Here is a 15,884-nt window from a genome sequence, read left to right as displayed (position 1 = left end):
TCCCTTTGTCACTTTGTCCCTCCGCGCCCCTCTCCCACCCCCAAAATCCCCCTTTTTCACCCCAAATCCCCCCAATTTTTTCATTCCTTTAATCCCCCATTTTCCCACCCTTTTTTTTTTTTTTTAATTTTTTTTCCCCCATTTTTTTTTCCCCCCCCCCCCTCCCCATTTTATTTTTTTCCCTTTTGCTCCGACCCCCAAAAATAGCTGCGGGCTGTGACGTCACCGGGCGGGGCCCTCACTCGCAGGGGCTCTGGACCAATCAGAGAGCCGGGCGATGATGTCATGGGGGGCGCTGGGGACCCCCCGCCCGGGATCTTCCAAAGCCGCGTTAAAGGAGCCGGGAGAGCGCCAGGAGCAGCGCGACCACCGCCGGCAGGTGAGTCCGCTGGAATTCTCCGGGAATTCTCCGGGAATTCCCGCCGGTTCCGCTCCCGGAGGGAGGGTTTGGATGGATTTGGGGTGAGGGAAAAGGTTTTTTGGGGAGCCCTTCCCAAAAAAAAAAAAAAAAAAAAAAAAAATGGAGTCTTTTTTTTTTGTTCCAAATCCGGTTTTTTTTTGGGATGCTCGTCCGGCTCTTCCCGGGGCGTTTTCCAAGCGCCTGGAATTCGCCCTCATCCTCATCCTCAAATCTTCATCCTCATCCTCAAATCCTCATCTTCAAATCCTCATTTGGGATTTTTTTTTTGGGGGGGGGGGGGGGGGGGTTGGGGTGGGGATGCTCCGCGCCTTTCCCCAGAATTCCCGAGGGATCTTCACCCCCCTCCGGTATTCCCAGAATTCCCAGAATTTTCCGGGGATCCGCATCCCCCGAATCCTTGGGGGACCCACCCCATTCCAGCATCCCTGAGGGAGCGGAACCGCCCCCCCAAAAAAATTCCCGGGATTTCTGCATCCTCAAAATCCTCGGGAGACCCGGATCCCCCCCCAAAAAATTCCCGGGATTCTGAATCCTCAAAATCCTCGGGAGACCCGGATCCCCCCCAAAAAATTCCCGGGATTTCTGCATCCTCAAAATCCTCGGGAGACCCGGATCCCCCCCAAAAAATTCCCGGGATTTGGCCTCCCCCGGCACCCTCAGAGTCCCGAATTCCCGGGGCGGACCCTCCGCATTCCCGGGATCCCGGATTTTTGGGAGCCCCTCACCCTTTAATCCTGGGAGGATCCTCAGCAATTCCCTGGAAAACCTTCAGCATTCCCGGGATTTTGCGTCCCGGCCCCACCCAGAGCCCCCCAAAATTTGGGAGCGGAGCCCCCTCCCCACCCCCCCCCCCCCCCCAGGAGGGCAGGAGCCGAATTCCTGGAATTTTTATTCCAGGGAAAAAGCAAAGGTGGGGGGAGGGAGGAGGCGCTGCCATCCCGCTTTTCCCCCTCTGGAGCCCCCCAGGATTCCCGAAATCCCTTCCCGTTCCTCCATCCATCCCTGGATGCCTTTTCCAGGGAAAAATGGGGGGGGTGGGAGGGTCTTTTCCTGGGAATTCAGGGTGGGAAAAGGGGAGAAGCCCCCGGGGGGGGAGGGGTGGATCGGGATCCGTCTGCCGGCCACGTGCGCCGGGCTGGGAATGGGATGTGGGGCTCGGGAATGGGATCGTGGGGTCAGGAATGGGATTTGTGGGGTCGGGAATGGGATCGTGGGGTTGGGAATGGGATCAGGGGGTTGGGAATGGGATCAGGGGCCCGGGAATGGGATCGTGGGGTCAGGAATGGGATTTGTGGGGTCGGGAATGGGATCGTGGGGTTGGGAATGGGATTTGTGGGCTCGGGAATGGGATCAGGGGCTCGGGAATGGGATCAGGGGCTCGGGAATGGGATCAGGGGCTCGGGAATGGGATCAGGGGGTCGGGAATGGGATCAGGGGCTCGGGAATGGGATCAGGGGCTCGGGAATGGGATCGTGGGGTCAGGAATGGGATCACGGGGTCGGGAATGGGATCAGGGGCCCGGGAATGGGATCAGGGGCTCGGGAATGGGATCAGGGGCTCGGGAATGGGATCGTGGGGTTGGGAATGGGATCAGGGGCTCGGGAATGGGATCAGGGGCTCGAGAATGGGATCAGGGGCTCGGGAATGGGATTTGTGGGGTTGGGAATGGGATCAGGGGCTCGGGAATGGGATCGTGGGGTTGGGAATGGGATCAGGGGCTCGGGAATGGGATCGTGGGGTTGGGAATGGGATTTGTGGGGTTGGGAATGGGATCACGGGGTTGGGAATGGGATCACGGGGCCGGGAATGGGATCCTGGGGTCGGGAATGGGATCACCTGGTCAGGAATGGGATCACGGGATCAGGATTGTGGGGTCGGGAATGGGATCATGGGCTCGGGAATGGGATCACGGGGTCAGGAATGGGATTTGTGGGGTCAGGAATGGGATCGTGGGGTTGGGAATGGGATTTGTGGGGTCGGGAATAGGATCAGGGGCTCGGGAAGGGGATCGTGGGGTTGGGAATGGGATCAGGGGCTCGGGAATGGGATCAGGGGCTCGGGAATGGGATCGTGGGGTCAGGAATGGGATCAGGGGGTCGGGAATGGGATTTGTGGGGTTGGGAATGGGATTGTGGGGTCAGCAACTGGATCATGGGGCTGGGAATGGGATCCTGGGGTCAGTAATGGGATCCTGGGGTCAGTAATGGGATTTGTGGGATTGGGAATGGGATTGTGGGGTTGGGAATGGGATTGTGGGGTTGGGAATGGGATTTGTGGGGTCGGGAATGGGATCACGGGGTTGGGAATGGGATTTGTGGGGTTGGGAATGGGATTTGTAGGGTTGGGAATGGGATTTGTAGGGTTGGGAATGGGATTGTGGGGTTGGGAATGGGATCACAGGTTTGGGAATGGGATTATGGGGTTGGGAATGGGATCAGAGGGTTGGGAATGGGATTTGTGGGGTTGGGAATGGCCTGGTCAGGAATGGGATTGCATGGCTGGGAATGGGATCGTGCAGTCAGGAGTGGGATCATGGGGTTGGGAATAGGATTGACTGGTCAGGAATGGGATTGGGAACGGGATCATAGGGTCAGGAATGGGATCCTGGGGTCAGGAATGGGATGATGGGATGGGGAATGGGATTGTGGGCTCGGGAATGGGATTGTGGGGTCAGGAATGGGATTGACTGGTCAGGAATGGGATCACCTGGTCGGGAATGGGATCATGGGATCGGGATCATGGGCTCGGGAATGGGATCATGGGCTTGGGAATGCAATTGTGGGCTTGGGAATGGGATTGTGGGGTCGGGAATGGGATCACGGGCTCGGGAATGGGATCATGGGGTCAGGAACGGGATCACCTGGTCAGGAATGGGATCACGGGATCGGGAACGGGATCATTCCATCCTCGCCAGGATTTTGGGGTGACAGCGGCATCTCCCCAACTACACCCTGCTCCCACTGGGAACGGGGCAGGGCTGGAATTCCCTCCTCCCAACCCCTGGAAAAGCTCCCAGATCCCGGCGGGAACGGGGCCGGAGCGCTCCCCTCCCCGCCGGCCGTATCCATAGGGACGGATCCCGTTTTCCCGAAGCTCCGGTGGGCGATCCCCACGTTCCATCCCGTGGGAGCGCCGCGTGAGCTTCGGGAACGCCGGCGGATCCCTGGGAAAAGCGGGATTTGGGAATTCCGGCAGCTCAGGGAATGGCTTCCAGCCGGGTTATCCGTGCTCCGGGAATCCATCGGAGCATTCCCATGGAAAAGCGGCTGGCGATCCCAGCTGGATATTCCCACATTTTCCCACTGTTCCCAACCGCCGGCAACCCCTGGGAGCTGCGGCCGGGGGGTTTTTTTGGGATTCCCGGGATATTTTTTGGAATTCCTGGATTATTTCTGTGATTCCTGGGTAATTTTTTGTGATTCCCAGATTATATTTGTGATTCCTAGGTTATTTTTGTGATTCCCGGGTAATTTTTTGTGATTCCCAGGTTATTTTTGGGATTCCCAGATTATTTTTGGGACTCACAGGTTATTTTTTGTGATTCCTGGGTTGTTTTTGGGATTCCAGGGTTATTTTTTGGAATTCCTGGATTATTTCTGTGATTCCCGGGTAATTTTTTTGTGATTCCCAGTTATTTTTTGGGATTCCCAGATTATTTTTGGGATTCCTGGGTTATTTTTGGGATTTCTGGGTTATTTTTGGAATTCCAGGGGCAGATCCCAGCGGGATTTGGGGATGAGGGCTGGGATTTCTCGGGATGGCTGGGGCGTGGCTCATTCCCTAGGGAATGCTCATTCCCGAGGGATCCGCAGGGATTCGGGGATCCCGGCTTTAAAGGAAGGATTTGGGGATCAAAATCTGGGAATCATCCCCTAAATCTGGGAATCCTCCCCCAAATCCGGGAATCATCCCCCAAATCCAGGAATCATCTCCCAAATCCAGGAATTATCCCCAAAATCTGGGAATCCTCCCCCAAATCCGGGAATCATCCCCCAAATCCAGGAATCATCTCCCAAATCCAGGAATTATCCCCAAAATCTGGGAATCATCCCCCAAATCCAGGAATCATCCCCCAAATCCGGGAATCATCTCCCAAATCCAGGAATTATCCCCAAAATCCGGGAATCATCCCCAAAATCCAGGAATCATTCCCAAATCCAGGAATCTTCCCCAAAATCCAGGAATCATTCCCAAATCCAGGAATCTTCCCCAAAATCTGGGAATCATTCCCCAAATCCGGGAATCATCATCCCTCAAACCCCACCTCATTCCATGTTTTCCTGCGGCTGGGAATGGCGTTTCCACGGGAACGCAGCCCGGAACCCCCGGGAATGCGTCGGGGCCGGGATTATCCCGGTTTTCCTCATTCCCAATTCCCGTTCCTGGGGGTGTTGCCACTTCCATGGAGACACCGGGAGCGATCCCGGCGGGATGAGGGAAAGGATCGGGAATGGGGGAGCTGAGGACTGGGAATCTCAGGATGTGGATGGTGTTTCCGGGTGTGTCCAGCTGTGTCCCGCTGTGTCCGGGTGTGTCCGGGTGTTTCTGGGTGTGTCTGGGTGTGTCTGGGTGTGTCCGGCTGTGTCCAGTTGTGTCCGGCAGTGTCCGGCTGTGTCCGGTTGTGTCCAGGTGTTTCCAAGTGTGTCCAGGTGTGCCTGAATATGTCGGGATGTGTCCCGGTATGTCCTGGTGTGTCTGGGTGTGTCCGCGTGTGTCTGGGTGTGTCTGGGTGTGTCAGGGTGTGTCTGGGTGTCTCAGGGTGTGTCTGGCTGTGTCCGGCTGTGTCCGGGTATGTCCCGGTGTGTTTGGGTGTCTCAGGGTGTGTCTGGGTGTGTCAGGGTGTGTCAGGGTGTGTCTGGGTGTCTCAGGGTGTCTCAGGGTGTGTCTGGGTGTGTCTGGGTGTCTCAGGGTGTGTCCAGCTGTGTCAGGATGTGTCAGGGTGTGTCAGGGTGTGTCTGGCTGTGTCTGGCTGTGTCCAGGTATGTCCCAGTGTGTCTGGGTGTGTCTGGGTGTCTCAGGGTGTGTCAGGGTGTGTCAGGGTGTGTCAGGGTGTTTCTGGGTGTGTCTGGCTGTGTCTCAGGGTGTGTCTGGGTGTGTCTGGGTTTCTCAGGGTGTGTCAGGGTGTGTCCGGGTATGTCCCGGTGTGTTTGGGTGTGTCTAGGTGTGTCAGGGTGTGTCCAGGTGTGTCTGGGTGTGTCTGGCTGTGTCTGGGTGTGTCAGGGTGTGTCAGGGTGTGTCAGGGTGTTTCTGGGTGTGTCTGGCTGTGTCTCAGGGTGTGTCTGGGTGTGTCTGGGTATGTCCTGGTGTGTCTGGGTGTGTCTGGGTGTGTTTGGGTGTGTCTGGGTGTCTCAGGGTGTGTCTGGGTGTGTCTGGGTGTGTCAGGGTGTCTCAGGGTGTGTCTGAGTGTGTCTGGGAGTTTCCAGGTGTGTTCAGGTGTGTCCATCTGTGTCCGAGTGTGTCCGAGTGTGTTCGGTTTTGTCCAGGTGTGTCCGACTGTGTCCGGGTGTTTCTGAGTATGTCTGGGTGTGTCCGGCTGTGTCCGGCTGTGTCTGGATGTGTCTGGGTGTATCTGGGAGTTTTTGGCTGTGTCCGGCTGTGTCCGGGTGTGTCCGGGTGTGCGTTTGGAATACGGAGCTGGGAAGGGCCGTGTGTGCCGGGAACATCCCACGGGATCTGTCCGTCATCCTGGTGTGTTCCCGTCCCATTATCCCATTATCCCATTATCCCATTATCCCATTATCCCATTATTCCCATTATTCGATTCCATCCCATTATCCCATCCTGTCCTGTTCTATCCCATCCCATCCCATCCCATCCCATCCCATCCCATCCCATCCCGTTATCCCGTTATCCCGTTATCCCGTTATCCCGTTATCCCGTTATCCCATCGCGTTCCCATCATCCCATTCCCGTTCCCCCCCACCCACCTGATCCCTTCCTTCCCTCCGCAGGCCCCGGGATCGCTCTTCCTGCAGAATTCCCAGGATTTCCTCGCCATGACTCTGGCCGGTAGGACACACCCGCCCCGCCGCCCCATCCCGCCCTTTCCCGGCCCCAGCCCTGCCCCGGGATGCTCCTGGAATTCCGGGGGTGCCAAACCGGGATTGAGAGCCCGGGGCGATCCTGGGTCCTTCCCGTTTTCCCTTTGCACATCCGGATCCTCAGCTCTTCCCGCTTGGAACAGCTGGGGACGGACACCGGCCCCATCCCGCGTTTTCCTGGAATGGGGAAATACCTCAGATCCCGATCCCAGCCTTTTCCTGGAATGGGGAAATACCTCAGATCCCGATCCCAGCCTTTTCCTGGAATGGGGAAATACCTCAGATCCTGATCCCAGCCTTTTCCTGGAATGTGGAAATACCTCAGATCCTGATCCCAGCCTTTTCCTGGAATGGGGAAATCCCTCAGATCCCGATCCCAGCCTTTTCCTGGAATGTGGAAATCCCTTGGATCCCCATCCCAGCCTTTTCCTGGAATGTGGAAGTCCCTTGGATCCCAATCCCAGCCTTTTCCTGGAATGGGGAAATCCCTCAGATCCCGATCCCAGCCTTTTCCTGGAATGTGGAAATTCCTCGGATTCTAACCTTGGCCTTTCCCTGGAATGTGGAAATTCCTCAGATCCAGATCCCAGCCTTTTCCTGGAATGGGGAAATCCTCCAGATCCCAATCCCAGCCTTTTCCTGGAATGTGGAGCTCCCCCATCCCTTTTTCCCCATCCCACTTTTTCCCTGAAATGTGGAAACCCATTCATCCCCCTGATCCCGATCCCAAACTTTTCCTGGAATGTGGAACTCACCCATCCCCCTGATCCTGATCCCACCCCTTCCTTGACATGGGGCAAGCCCCACTCCTCTGATCCCAATCCCAAACTTTTTCTGGCACACGGAGCCTCCCCATCCCTTTTATCCCAATCCCAAACCTTTCCCGGAATGTGGAAGTCCCTCCACCCCTCTGACCCCAATCCCAAACTTTCCCTGGCACATGGAATTACCCCCATCCCTTTTATCCCAATCCCAAACTTTTCCTGGAATGTGGAACTCTCCCATCCCCCTGATCCCAATCCCAAACTTTCCCTGGCACACGGAATTCCCCCCACCCCTTGGATCCCGATCCCACCCCTTCCCTGGAATGTGGAACTCTCCCATCCCTCAGATCCCAATCCCAAACTTTCCCTGGCACACGGAGCCTCCCCATCCCTTTTATCCCAATCCCAAACTTTTCCTGGAATGTGGAAGTCCCTCCACCCCTCTGACCCCAATCCCAAACTTTTTCTGGAATGTGGAAGTCCCCCCATCCCCCTGATCACAACCCCAAACTTTCCCTGGCACACGGAATTACCCTCATCCCTTTTATCCCAATCCCAAACTTTTCCTGGAATGTGGAAGTCCCTCCACCCCTCTGACCCCAATCCCAAATTTTTCCCAGAATGTGGAAGTCCCCCCATCCCCCTGATCCCAATCCCAAACTTTCCCTGGCACACGGAATCCCCCCCACCCCTCGGATCCCGCCTCCATCCCTTTTCCTCCCCTCCCGAGCCTTTCCCGGCGGATCCCGATCCCTCCGATCCCGATCCCGCTGTCTTTTCCCAGCCTACAAGGAGAAGATGAAGGAGCTGCCGCTCGTCTCCCTCTTCTGCTCCTGCTTCCTGTCGGATCCCCTCAACAAGCCCAGCTACGCCTACGAAGGTGGGACCCCCATCCCAACCCCGGGAATTCCGGGATCTCCGCGGCGCCTCCGGGCTTTTCTGGGAATTCAACGGGTTGGGATCCGGAGTGGCTTGGGAAGCTCCCTCAGTTCTCCCAGATATTCCCGACCCGGCTCCATGGATGAGTTGGGATCCAGAGGAGTCCTGGGAACCATCCATTCCCTCATCCCGGAGCGTGGGTTCCACGTTTTCCAGCCTGATCCGTGTCCGGAGGCCATTCCATGGGAATTTACTCTGGAAAAGGGATCAGGGTACCATTCCCACTTCCCAAAGCAGGAATCCTGGGACATTCCCAACCCTCAGCTCTCCCAGATATTCCCGAACTGGCTCCATGGATGGGCTGGGATCCAGAGGAGTTCTGGGAACCCTTCATTCCCTCATCCCAGATTGTGTGTTCCACGTTTTCCAGCCTGATCCGTGTCCGGAGGCCATTCCCAGGGGAATTTACACGGGAAAAGGGATCAGGGTCCCATTCCCACTTCCCAAAACCTTCAGCTCTCCCAAATATTCCTGATCTGGCTCCATGGTTGGGTTGGGATCCAGAGGAGTCTTGGGAACCATCTATTCCCTCATCCTGGAGTGTGGGCTCGGCGTTTTCCAGCCTGATCCATGTCCGGAGGCCATTCCAAAGGGAAAAGGGAAAAGGGATCAGGATCCCATTCCCGCTTCCCAAAACCCTCAGATCTCCCAAATATTCTCAACCCAGCTCCATGGATGGGCTGGGATCCGGAGGAGTTCTGGGAACCCTTCATTCCCTCATCCCGGAGCGTGGGCTCGGCGTTTTCCAGCCTGATCCGTGTCTGGAGGCCATTCCCAGGGGAATTTACTCTGGAAAAGGGATCAGGGTCCCATTCCCACTTCCCAAAACCTTCAGCTCTCCCGAATATTCCTGACCCGGCTCCATGGATGGGCTGGGATCCAGAGGAGTCCTGGGAACCATCCATTCCCTCATCCTGGAGTGTGGGCTCGGCGTTTTCCAGCCTGATCCATGTCCGGAGGCCATTCCAAAGGGAATTTACACGGGAAAAGGGATCAGGGTCCCATTCCCGCTTCCCAAAACCCTCAGATCTCCCAAATATTCCCGACCCGGCTCCATGGATGGGCTGGGATCCGGAGGAGTTCTGGGAACCCTTCATTCCCTCATCCTGGATTGTGGGTTTTCCAGCCTGATCCATGTCCAGAGGCCATTCCCAGGGGAATTTACTCTGGAAAAGGGATCATTCCCACTTCCCAAAGCAGGAAGCCTGGGATATTCCCAACCCTCAGCTCTCCCAAATATTCCCAGCTCTATCCACAGGAATCCTGGAATTCCTACCCCCCCTCCTCCACCCCATCCCTGAACCCCAGGAAAACATTTGTGCTAAACCGGGACCAACCTCACGGATCCCGGGAAAAAACCGGAATCCCGGAAGGAGAATTCCCGGCGCTCACTCCGCTCCTTTTCCCCTCCCGGCAGACACGGTGGACCTGACCTGGTGCGTCATCTCCGACATGGAAGTGATCGAGCTCAACAAACGCACCTCGGGCCAATCCTTCGAGGTCATCCTCAAACCCCCCTCCTTCGACGGAATTCCCGAATTCAACGCCTCCCTCCCCCGCCGCCGTGACCCTTCCCTGGAGGAGATCCAGAAAAAGCTGGAAGCGGCCGAGGAGAGGAGAAAGGTGGGTCCAGCACCCCCAAAACCCCATTCCAGGGTGGGGAATTCCCCGCCCTTTCCCGGCTCGGGAAGGGTTGGATTTATCCCGGGGATGCGGTGTCCGCAGTACCAGGAGGCGGAGCTGCTGAAGCACCTGGCGGAAAAGCGGGAACACGAGCGGGAGGTGATCCAGAAGGCCATCGAGGAGAACAACAACTTCATCAAGACGGCCAAGGAGAAGCTGGCGCACAAGATGGAATCCAACAAGGAGAACCGCGAGGCGCACCTGGCCGCCATGCTGGAGCGCCTCCAGGAGAAGGTGGGCACCGGGAAAAGGGATCGGGATATTTGGGATATTCGGGATGGGCCGGGATATTTGGGATAACGGCGCTTCTTGGGGTGCCACCACCGATTTCCGTCTCCGTTCCCGTCCCGGCGCGGAATCCCGCTGGGATTTTGGGGAGTGGGTCATGCCCGGGGGGGATCCGGAGGTTTGGGAGAGGTCGGAGAGTTGGGATCTTCCTTTTCCCGTGTCACGGAATCCCAGGAATTGTAGAATTCCGGGATGGTTGGGGTGGAAGGGACCTTTAGGATCATCCAGTTCCACCCCCGGCACCTTCCACCATCCCAGATCCCTCCAAGCCCCGTCCAACTTTTCCTTGGATTGTCCCAGATCCCTCCCAGCCCCTTCCAGATTTTCCTTGAATTATCCCAAATTCCTCCAAGCCCCACCCTACTTTTTCCTGGACTATCTGAGATTCTTCCAAGCCCCTTCCAGCTTTTCCCTGAACTATCCCAGATCCCTTCCAGCCCCTTCCAACTTTTCCCTGGAGTATCCCAGATTTCTCCCAGCCCCACCCATCTTTTCCTTGGATTATCCCAAATTCCTCCCAGCCACGCCCAACTTTTCCCTGGACTATCCCAGATCCCTTCCAGCTTTTCCCTGGACTATCCCAAATTCCTCCAAGCCCCACCCAAATTTTCCTTGGATTATCCCAGATTCCTCCCAGCCTCTCCCAGCTTTTCCCTGGAGTATCCCAGATTCCTCCCAGCCCCACCCATCTTTTCCTTGGATTATCCCAAATTCCTCCAAGCTTCGCCCAACTTTTCCCTGGACTATCCCAGATCCCTTCCAGCTTTTCCCTGGAGTATCCCAGATTCCTCCAAGCCCCACCCATCTTTTCCTTGGATTGTCCCAGATCCCTCCCAGCCCCTCCCAACCTTTCCTTGGGCGCTTCCAGAGATCCAGCAGCCGCCACAGCTGCTCCGGGAATTCCATCCCGGAATTCTCGCTGCTCCCCTGGTACTTTTCCCACCTCCGGGCTGGCGGATCTTCCCGCGTTTCCTTCCCACGGATCCGGCAGCTCCCCAGCTCCGTGCCGGGAGCCTTTCCCACCCCTTCCAGCCCTCTTCTTTCTCCCGAATCAGGTCTGTTCCCAACCTCCGCACGGAAAATCCCACCACCCTCCTCACCACCTCCAGCTCCCTCCAAAACATCCGGAGCCCGCCCGGTGCCCTTCTCCGAGCGCCTCCGTTGGGGCAGAGGCGGAGAGCGCCAGATAATGCCGGAAAATCCCAGCTAATCCCAGCTCCAGGGGGCTTCCCGGGACGTCTCCCTCGTAGCCGAGAGGGCCAGGACAAAGTGTCCCCAAGTGCCACCAGCAGCCCTTAAAGCCACCCCAGGGGAGGAGAGGACGGCGCCGAGCCGCCGGCGGCGTCCCTCGCCATCAACCTCGTGCCTTCAACCCCCTCCGGAGCCGCTGGGCCGTGGGGATGCCGGAATCCTGGAATCCTGGAATAACGCCTGTTCCCCCTCCTCCTCCTCCTCCTCCTCCTTCCCCCTTCTCCTTCCCTTCCTCCTTCCCGATCCCGCAGGACAAACACGCGGAAGAAGTGCGGAAAAACAAGGAGCTGAAGGAAGAGGCCTCCAGGTAAAGAGGCGCTGCTTGGACTGACAGCTCCGGGGAGGTGCCGGAGGCTTCCGCAGCTCCAGGTCGGAACGGTGCGGGAATGCTGCTGCGGGAATGCTGCTGTGTGGGAATGCTGGTGTGGGAATGGTGGACGTTCCTCTGCTTTCTTTGTTCGTGGATGTGACGAGTCGAGAGGCGAAGCCATCGGAGTCGTCGTCGTCGTCGTTCCGGGGAGGGTGGGGAGGGAAGGGATTGGGGCGGGATTTCGGGATGTCCGAACCCGTCAGCCAGGTCCGGAGGGGACAGCCGAGGGCTGAGGAGGCGAATTCCCGGGAGAAATCCCCGGGAATCCGGAGCGGGTGGGGAGGGAATGGTGGGGAATGTGCGTCGTGTGTGACTTTCGTTTGGTGCTGGGCAGGCGGGGGCGGGCGTGAATCCCCCCGGAGTCTTCTCCATCCCGTCCCATTATCCCATCCCATTATTCCAATCCCAATCCCAATCCCATCCCAGTATCCCAATCCCAATCCCATCCCATTATCCATCCCATCCCATTATCCCAATCCCAATCCCATCCCATTCCATTATCCCAATCCCAATCCCAATCCCATCCCATCCCATTATCCATCCCATCCCATTATCCCAATCCCAATGCCAATCCCAATCCCATCCCATCCCATCCCATTATCCCATTATCCAATCCCATCCCATCCCATTATCCCAATCCCATCCCATCCCATCCCATTGTCCCATCCCATTATCCCATCCCATTATCCCATCCCATTATCCCATCCTATTATCCCATTATCCCATCCCTGGGCTACGGTGTCTCCTGGTGTCCCTCCCTCCCTCATTCCCTCGTTCCCACCTGGATTTGGGATCTCTCCCCAGATCCCGCCGGGATTATTTTATTTCGCCCTCCCAGCACGGTCGGAGGTGGTCGGGGAGTGAAATTCCCTCGCTCCAAAGGTTTTTGTGTTTTTCCGGCTGCTGGAGGCTCCCGTGGCTCCTTCCCCCATGAATTCCCAAAGTTTTTTTGTAAGGATCCCCCCCCCAAAAAAATAATCCCGCTGGGAATTCTTGGATGAAACCCCTCCCCTCTTTATCCCGCTGGAAAAGCGTCGGCTCCCGGAGACGGAGCGGAGGGAGGAACCGGGATGGGGCTGTGGAGACCACGAGGGAAGGGAATGAGGGGAAAACTCCGGGAAAAAAAACCCCAAAACTGGGATGGAGCCCTGCGGAAAACAGGGAAAAATATCCATGGGAACCCCTTGGAAAAAAAACAACCCCCCCAGCATTCCAAGAGATGTTTTTTGGGATCTGCCCGGGGGATCTTTGCCTCCCGGGAAAGGCAGGAGAAGGAAGATTGGATTTTCCGGGAGGGGTGGGAATTCCCTCCATTCCCAGCCGGAAGCGTTCCCGCATCCCAAAATCCCAACCCGGACTGGCGGACCAAGGGTTCGGTCTCGGCCGTGTCCGGATAAGACATTCCAATCTCCCATCCGGCTCTTTCCCGGCGCCCACCCTGATCCCGGAGACCCCGGGAGATTCCTGGGAAAGGGGAAAAAATCGGGATTGGGGGCGGATTGCGGCACGAGCTCTTCTTTTTGTACACAACGGATGTAAATAAAACTGCCTTGGCCTTTCCTTCCGTTTCCACGATCCCTGCGGTGCTTCCCGTCTGGATTTTTTTCGGGATTGGGGCAGGAAAAGGATGGAGGGTGAGGATTGGGGTGGGAGTTTGGGCTGGTTTCCCTCTTTTCCCAAAAAACTGGCGGGATTGGAAGTTTTCCCATCCCGGATCCGGGTGCCAATTGGAAAACCGGGATGGAGCCGGATGATCCGTCAGCGTATCCATGGAAGAGCCGACGGCAGCGGAGCCGATCCTCGGGGCCAGGAGGAGATCCCGGGAATTCCGGCTCCCGGGAATCTTTTCCCGCCTTTTCCCCACTGGGAAAGGGCACCCAAAAATTTAGGAGCAGCATTCCAGAAGGTCCAAAGTGTCCGGATCCGATCCTCTGCGGGATTAAGGAAATCCCGATCCTGGGAATCTTTGAGGGTGGGTGATTCCCATGGGGGAGGGAGAAGAGAAATCCAGGGAAGGGGTTTGGGATTCCCGGGGCTGAATCCAAAGGGACCGGGAAAAGAGGGCGGGGATCCATCCGCACTTCCTGAAAAACCTGGGATGGGGAGAGGGGACGCTGCCCGAGGAATGAGATGAGCCTTGAGGTTCCGTCCGACCCAAACCATTCCATGATTCCAGGAATATCCGGGAATCCATGGCCTGAGGAATCCTGAAGAACAAGGATTTGGGGAAGCATTTTTGTCCCATCCAAACCCCGGCCTCAGACGCTCCCAGGGATTCTCTGGGAATTCCTTCCCAAGCTCCCAGCTCCCCTTTCCCAGTGGGAAGCCATTCCCTGGCTCCTGGCCCTGCGGCCCTTTCCCAAATCCCAGCTCTCCCGCAGCCCCTGGAGCCTCGGGAAGCGGCTCCCAGCATTCCCGGGATCCTTCCCTGATCCGGCCGCACATTCTCAGCTCTCCCAGCCCGGGATTGGATCCAGCCCCATCCCGACTCCTCCTGGAGAAGGAATTTCGGGATCCAGGGGCTTCGCTGGGAATTGGGGACTCCAGGAAGGGTCTCCCTTCCCTTTTCCATCCCTGAATTCCATAAAAATCCCCCGGGATGGATCCTGAGTGTCCTCGATCCCAGAATCCCGGGATGGTTTGGGTGGGAAGGGACCTCAAACCCCATCCCAGGGACACCTCCCACCATCCCAGGCTGGTCTAACCTTTCCTTGGGGATTCATCCCAGGGATTCTCTGGGAATTCCTTCCCGAGCTCCCAGCTCCCCTTTCCCAGTGGGAAGCCATTCCCTGGCTCCTGGCCCTGCGGCCCTTTCCCAAATCCCAGCTCTCCCGCAGCCCCTGGAGCCTCGGGAAGCGGCTCCCAGGATTCCCGGGGTCCTTCCGGAACCCAAGGCCTGGATAAAAGGCAGGAATTTGCACCAGTGATCAAAGCCGCGGCAAAGGAAGGATGGGAGAATCCATTCCCGAGCAGCCCTGTGGGATTCCCAAAGTTTGGGAATTGCCGAGTTTAATCGTGTGGGAAATCAGATCAATAACAGGGATGGGGAAAATTAATTAATTAATTAATTAATAATTAATTAATTAATAATTAATTCATTAATGAAGCTTATTATGCGATTAATTGACCCTTCAGCAGGGTAATGATTATCCGGGAAGAATCCTGGAATTTTGGCCGCTGGTCCAACGGGAACTTCGGATCCGAGACGCAGCCGGAAGAGCCTTGGGAATACCCAGAGCCCTTGGAATTCTTCCGAGGAGGAGCCAAAGGGAATTCGGTTTATTTTCCTGGAATTCTTTATTTGTGGGATGCTTGGAAGGCAACTCGTCCATGGATTTATCCATGAAAAACGGCATTCCAGGGAAAACAGGCTGGGAGAGCTGGAGGGAGGCACCGGGAGAGCACCGAGAGGGAAGGGAAGGGTTGGAAGGGAGAAATCCAGTTTTTCCACCTCAGGAATGGTGGAATAGGAAAAAGGGTTTTAATGGAATGGAATGGAATGGAATAAATTAAAATAAATTAAAGTAAAATAAATTAAATTAAAATAAATTAAATTAAAATTAAATGAAATAAAATTAAATGAAATGGTATAAAATGAATTGAAATAAAATAAATTAAAATAAAATAAATAAAATAAAATAAATAAAATTTAAGTAAATAAATCAAAATGAAATTAAATTAAGTAAAATAAAATAAAATAAAATAATATAAAATGAAATAAAATAATATAAAATAAAATGAGACAAAAATGAAATGAAATGAAATGAAGTGAAATGAAATGAAATGAAATAAAATGGTATAAAATGAATTGAAATAAAATAAATTAAAATAAAAGAAAAAAATTAAGTGAAACAAAATAAATTAAATAAAATAAAGTAAATAAATTAAAATGAAATTAAATTAAGTGAAATAAAATAAAATAAAATAATGCAATATAAAATAAAATGAGATAAAAATGAAATGAAATGAAATAAAATAAAGTAAAATAAAATAAAGTAAAATAAAATAAAGTAAAATAAATTAAAATTAAATTAAATTAAATTAAATAACATAAAATAAATTAAAATTTAAAAAAATTAAATTAAAATAATTTAAATTAAATTAATAAAATAAAAATTCCCAGGTTG

The 15,884-nt window shown here is 54.9% G+C and overlaps 1 protein-coding gene across 2 annotated transcripts; it reads left to right on the top strand.

The window, feature by feature from the left end:
- The first annotated feature begins 262 nt into the window (after positions 1-262).
- Positions 263-13,332, top strand: STMN4 (stathmin 4). 2 transcript variants are annotated; one of them, XM_086875366.1, is made up of 6 exons: positions 263-379; positions 6,373-6,430; positions 8,011-8,106; positions 9,583-9,788; positions 9,891-10,082; positions 11,639-13,332. In XM_086875366.1, exons 1-6 carry the CDS (start codon positions 278-280, stop codon positions 11,696-11,698), a joined length of 714 nt encoding a protein of 237 aa, XP_086731492.1. In that variant the 5' UTR covers positions 263-277; the 3' UTR covers positions 11,699-13,332. The 2 variants fall into 2 exon arrangements, with proteins under 2 accessions (XP_086731492.1, XP_086731493.1); XM_086875367.1 differs by lacking the exon at positions 11,639-13,332 and adding an exon at positions 11,192-11,424.
- Positions 13,333-15,884: the final 2,552 nt, after the last annotated feature.

The sequence above is a fragment of the Cyanistes caeruleus genome, chromosome 2, assembly GCF_971803275.1.
Source record: "Cyanistes caeruleus chromosome 2, bCyaCae1.hap1.1, whole genome shotgun sequence".
NCBI lineage: Eukaryota > Metazoa > Chordata > Aves > Passeriformes > Paridae > Cyanistes > Cyanistes caeruleus.
This window is presented reverse-complemented; position numbering and strand designations above follow the sequence as displayed.

Excerpts from the sequence above, each read along its gene's own strand:
- STMN4 (XM_086875367.1), top strand. The coding sequence starts at position 278 with ATGATGTCATGGGGGGCGCTGGGGACCCCCCGCCCGGGATCTTCCAAA. Across the intron at positions 380-6,372 it reads AGCGCGACCACCGCCGGCAG|GCCCCGGGATCGCTCTTCCT; the intron begins GTGAGTCCGCTG and ends TTCCCTCCGCAG. Across the intron at positions 8,107-9,582 it reads GCCCAGCTACGCCTACGAAG|ACACGGTGGACCTGACCTGG; the intron begins GTGGGACCCCCA and ends CCCTCCCGGCAG.